The 5,827-nt window shown below is 51.5% G+C and overlaps 1 protein-coding gene across 2 annotated transcripts; it reads left to right on the top strand.

Moving 5' to 3' along the window:
* The first annotated feature begins 555 nt into the window (after window positions 1-555).
* asb7 (ankyrin repeat and SOCS box containing 7) lies at window positions 556-5,318 on the top strand. 2 transcript variants are annotated; one of them, XM_024261804.2, is made up of 5 exons: window positions 556-774; window positions 1,386-1,461; window positions 1,604-1,815; window positions 2,922-3,527; window positions 4,870-5,318. In XM_024261804.2, exons 3-5 carry the CDS (start codon window positions 1,605-1,607, stop codon window positions 5,004-5,006), a joined length of 954 nt encoding a protein of 317 aa, XP_024117572.1. In that variant the 5' UTR covers window positions 556-774; window positions 1,386-1,461; window position 1,604; the 3' UTR covers window positions 5,007-5,318. The 2 variants fall into 2 exon arrangements, with proteins under 2 accessions (XP_024117572.1, XP_024117571.1); XM_024261803.2 differs by lacking the exon at window positions 1,386-1,461 and having other exon boundaries at window positions 557-774.
* Window positions 5,319-5,827: the final 509 nt, after the last annotated feature.

Raw genomic sequence — 5,827 nt, forward strand, 5'->3', positions numbered from 1 at the left:
TGAAAACAAAAACATAATGAAAGACTAGCATTTTCTCAACATGTGAAATTATGTTTTATGTTTGACAGAAGCTTATATGCTTTCCTTTCAAAATAAAAGACTCCTTCTTCCAGACCGGATCGTAAAAGAACAGCTCTGGACAGCAGAAGATAATATGTACTTTAAACTAATAAAGGATCAGACTATTTACCAAAGTTTTGCTTAGTATTTGAAATCTGCGAAGGAAGCAAAGAGCAAACACGACCTCTCCAAGTCATCAGGAGAGTACACAATCTCTACATAGTTTATCTTCTAAGTGCATCTCAGTCATAAATTTGTAAACTTAACTGATCTTATTAAAATAATACTATTATTTTATTTTTATTTTTTTAGCCAAAGAGCCACAAGTGGCGGTTCCAGAACACACCAGAAAAAGATTTTACAAGGAAAACCTAAACGTGTGTCGCTCACATTACATTAAGGACTGCGGCCGCTGGGAATCGAACGCTGATCTCCCAGAAACTCGCAGAACTCGTTTCAGTCCTCATCGATGTTGACGCTTAGAGCTTTTATTGTGAAGAACACCGACCGGAAGCCAGGGCGCGAAGCTTCTTCCGCTTAGACTTCGACATTGATTCCTCGCATTACGTCGGGAGATGAGCCTTCTGGGGGGCCGCAGTGGGCGCGCGCGGGTCCCGCTGGACCCCTGAGGTGGACCCCGGTTCGGCGGGGGGAGGGGAGAGGCCAGGCACGCGCGGGTCCGCGGCCGCCTGCTCGCCGATTGGCTGAAAGACCGTAAGTCTTTGTTTGAGGAGCCGACATGTACCGGGAGGAGCGACCGTAAGCGGGGCTTTCCGGGACCCCGTCAGCGTCCGCGGGGCTAGCCCGGTCCGGAGAGCCGCTGCACCACAGCCCGGACTGTTTATTTGTTTGTTTGAACAACAGCGGGTGGGGGGTGGGGGGTCGTGCACTTTAGTTCATCCCTCAAGCTGCAGTCTTCATGGTAACCATGGTAACCAGTTTATGTTGACCCTCGGGTGGGGGGGTCATAGTAGAGGTTCTCTGTTTATAATAAGAAACACACGATGACGTCATGATGTGATGACATCATCGTGCTGCTCTCAGTTCAGCTCCTCCTTCCTCCATCATCAGGGCTGCTCGGGGCGCAGTGGTCAGCACCCGGTTCAAGTCCCGGCTGGGGGACCTTGAACAGAACCAGAGCCACCAACTGGGTTCTCTGGTGGGGTTCAGGGCGGAGAACCTCCAGATAAAACGTTGCAGGTTCATAGACACGTTTACTAAAATCCTCTAGCTAGTTAGCTGGTACTCCTGGGGTCAGCCACTCCACACCTGCGTGACCTTTGGATCCCACAGTGAGGTTTTCTCCATGTTTTCACCTCCTTCAGTGTCTCTGAGGAGGACCCGCTGGAGGTTCTAGATTCTGGCAGCGACCCGGAACGGGAAGGAGCTGCTGGTTCTGAGGTTGGAATGCTAGCAGAGAGATGTTCTGAATCCACATTCCTGAAAGAACCGCCGCTCCAGCTCCTCTAGCTCCAGTCAGGTTCTGTTTGAGGTGTTCTGGAGTTCTGTGGTTCTGTGACTAAATGCTGAATCGCTGTGGCAGGATGCTGAACCATCACTGCAGAGGCGGCGTGGACCTCCGGGATGAGCTGCAGATCCAGGCAGCGGTGGCTGCAGGAGACGTCTGCACCGTCAGGAGGATGCTGGAGCAGGGCTACTCCCCCAGGATACGGGACGCCAACGGCTGGACGCTGCTGCACTTCTCTGCTGCCAAAGGAAAGGAGAGATGCGTTCGGGTGTTCCTGGAACACGGAGGTTAGAACTTTTTAGCACTAGGGGGCAGTAGTGTCCCGGCCTTTAAGTTCAAACAGAATAAAAAGTAGACGGCTGTGGAGCCAAATCAGGGACAATATTATCTGAAACCCAAATCAATAAATTTGAATAAAATACTGGTGTTGGGTCAAATAAAGTATGATGCTGCTGGTTTATTTAGTGGGAAGAGTTCCACAAAAACCCACAAAGAATGAAACTCTTTAGAGATGTTCTCGTTACCGGGGTTACGTAACCTGAGTCTGAAGGTTGTCCCGCATTAACCTGAGAGGGGAACTGAGGACCTTTTTAATGATTGTCTCCATGAAAATCAGAAAAGATGACGGATCAGGACCAGAGCTGCTCCCGCTCGGGTCTCTCCCGGCGTATTGAACGAGCTCCGCTGAAGTCCGCGAGGCTGCAGCCGGAGAACCCTATACTGAACACAAGAGGGCGCTTTGAACGGACTAGAACAGAGTTTTGGACCCGCGGTTTGGACGCCATAAAACTCTGATTTTAACACCCGTCTGGGACAACTTCAGACTCTGACAGGGCAGACGAAACAGACATTTCCTGATCGCAATTATTACAGTTCTCAGAGTCAGTGAACGCACCGGGACTGAAGTTCCTCCCCTCATTGATTTTGATTGGTCCTCGTGTTAGCCCCGCCCCAACGCGCCCCAATGGGGCCAAAAGTTTAGAAACTTAAATTTTCAGGTTTGAAAATGAAAAAAAAGATTTGAAACTGAAATTTAGAGTTTTGAAACCTAAAAAACACAAGATTTGAAACTGAAATTAACTAAGTTTATTTTGGAATAGCAAAAAGTTTTGGACATTTATATAATTTTTGACCGAACGCCAATATTTTTTTCGATTTAAATTATTTGGTTTTAAATAATATTAGCCCCGATTTAGCTCCATAGACAGCGTCCTCCTTCTTCAAAGGAGGCTCAGGGAGTTGATTCTTGCAGGAGTCTCTTTCTGGAGTCCCCTGGAGACCAACATCCCGTTCTGCCCCGGGTCTGGTTCTGACCTCTGGCTCTGCTGCTCTCCGACCTTCCGTCTGCACCAGTTGTGATCCTCCTTGACTCCTCCCCTTCTTCTGTCCACAGCTGACCCCACAGTGAAGGACTTGATTGGCGGCTTCACGGCCCTTCACTACGCCGCCATGCACGGCCGCGCTCGCATCGCTCGCCTCATGCTGGAGTCGGACTTTTATCCCGACATCATCAACGCAAAGAGCAACGACGGCTGGACGCCGCTTCACGTGGCGGCTCATTATGGGCGGGACTCCTTCGTGCGCCTCCTCCTGGAGTTCCGGGCTGAGGTGGACCCACTGAGCGACAAAGGGACCACGCCGCTGCAGCTCGCCATCATCCGAGAATGCTCCAGCTGCGTGCGCATCCTGCTGGACCACAGCGCCAACATCGACATCCAGAACGGCTTCCTGCTGCGCTACGCCGTCATCAAGGGCAACCACTCGTACTGCCGCATGTTTCTGCAGAGGGGGGCCGACACCAACCTGGGCCGGCAGGAGGACGGCCAGACCCCCCTGCACCTGTCGGCGCTGAGGGACGACGTTCTGTGCGCTCAGATGCTCTATGTGTACGGCGCCAACACCAACACCAGGAACTATGAGGGCCAAACTCCAGCCGCCGTGTCCGCCACCATGTCCGCCATCAGCCGGCCCTGCCTGGACTTCCTGCTGGAGGTCACACGTAAGTGACCCCTTCATGAAGGTCTGACCACAGAGCCGAGAGGAACGCAGACGCGGCTGCGCAGAAGTGTCTGAAGAGTGCTGAAGGGCCTTTCAAGAAGCAGGTTTAACAAACCTGAACTCAGAGTTCACTGACTCAGAGTTTCTTGAAACGGGCCCCCGCTGAGGGCTCTGTGAGATGGAGAGCCTCCTCACACAGAGACGCCGTTTCTGGCCAGAGCTCCACAGATGAACTTTCTTCTGGAGGAAATGACAGACGAGGATTGCAGAAGCTCCTCCTCCAAACTTCCTGCTCATGTCGATGTGTCGTGCTCCGAGTTGTGTGAGATGTGACTCCTCCATGGGGGAGCGGTGAGCTGCAGGCTCAGCCACGCTCAAGAACCATTTGCGGTTTAACCCACCAATCCATCCCCTTAATGCTTGTGTCAAACAGGGGGGTCCTCGGTCTCATGTAGTCTTTGGGATTTGAACCCGTGACCTTCCAGACATTTTAATGGTCTCGAGGTTAAGTCAGAGCAGCAGAACTTCAAGGTAGAAGTTTTGAAGTCCGGTCGCCACAATCAACCTCAAGACTACAACCTTCACCTACATGCATGCCCCCCCCCACAGATCAGACAGATCGATCTGGTTAGATTGTAGAATTAAGGTCAGCCACCTCTGTTACCATGACAACACTCCATACTTTACTGTCAGAAAGTTTCTGCATCCACTGCAGCACAGAGTCTGACCAAATCCTTAGCCTTAAAGGTACACCCAGAGATTGACCGATTACCCTGTGCTAGACTGGGGGGCGGTCGGGTGCAGCGGTAAGACGGTCGACTCTTGATCGGAAGATTGCAGGTTCGATTCCCTCCTTGCCCGCCCATGTGTCGAAGTGTCTTTGGGCAAGACACTGAACCCCGAATTGCCTCTGGTGGAAGGTTGGCGCCAGTGTTTGGCAGCGGAGCCACCACCAATGGGTGAATGGGTCTGTGACTGTGAAGCGCTTTGGGCCTCGAAGGAGGGTAGAAAGCGCTATACAAGTATACACCCTTTACCATTTAGACTAACCCTGCATTAGACTGAGCCTGTAGTAGACTAACCCTGTGGTAGACTGAGCCTGTGGTAGACTAACCCTGCATTAGACTGAGCCTGTAGTAGACTAACCCTGCGGTAGATTGAGCCTGCGGTAGATTGAGCCTGTGGTAGACTGAGCCTGTGGTAGACTAACCCTGCGGTAGACTGAGCCTGTGGTAGACTAACCCTGCGGTAGACTGAGCCATTCTCTTTTTGTGCTCAGATCTTCAGAAGGAAACTCACTCTTGGCTTCTGGTTGTCTGATCTTTTCTCTGTTTCCCCTTCAGGACAACCTCGGAGTCTTCAGGATTTGTGTCGGATAGAAATCCGGCACCGCATCGGGCTTCAGAGCCTGAAGTCGCTGGAGGATCTTCCCATTGCCAAAGTTATGAAAGACTATTTACAGCACAAGTTTGAAAGTTAATGAAGTTTTAGAGAGGAGCTGCAGCTCTGAACGACTGCGCAGCTGAGGCTCTGAACGACTGCGCAGCTGCAGCGGTGTTTCCCCTCCTCCTGCCGTCTTATTTATTCGCGTGGGCTGCCCATGCCTGCTGGATGTTCAGGCCTCCTCCTCTGCAGAGGCAGACTCCTCATGCTGGTTTTTTGGTCTCAGCTCCGGGTTACTGCTGGGTTCAGGTTCAGTGTGAAGAATGAATCTGGGTCAGATTGACCTCATTTTCTCTGCGTTTGTACAAAAGAGAAGTTTTTTCTGAATAAAGGTGATTTTTTAATGGTTCGTGGTCTCTGGAGTTTGTTGCTCTCTACCAACACGGTGAACTGGAGCATCAGCCTGAGGTCTTCCACAAATCAATGATTGGTTGGTGACAGCTCAAGTTCTGGGTGGAGCTTGGGTGCAGTTGTCCTCCTCGCTGTGATTGGCCGTCCTCAGGATGGGGTTTTTCCTCGCTGTGATTGGCCGTCCTCAGGATGGGGTTTGTCCTCGCTGTGATTGGACGTCCTCAGGATGGGGTTTGACCTCCTCGCTGTGATTGGACGTCCTCAGGATGGGGTTTGACCTCCTCGCTGTGATTGGACGTCCTCAGGATGGGGTTTTTCCTCCAGCAGAGCTCTCTTCAGAAAACCATGGTGAGGCCTCGTCTGAAGAAGAATCATTGAGTTCCTCATAACTTTATGAATCAGCGACCAGCATCAACTGACCACGCCCATAACCCAAGCTACTCACTCACCATCATCCATGTTTTCCAGGACGTGGCAACGAATGGAGTCCAGAAAGACGTCGGCGGT

This window comes from Oryzias melastigma, linkage group LG15 (assembly GCF_002922805.2).
Source record: "Oryzias melastigma strain HK-1 linkage group LG15, ASM292280v2, whole genome shotgun sequence".
Lineage (NCBI taxonomy): Eukaryota > Metazoa > Chordata > Actinopteri > Beloniformes > Adrianichthyidae > Oryzias > Oryzias melastigma.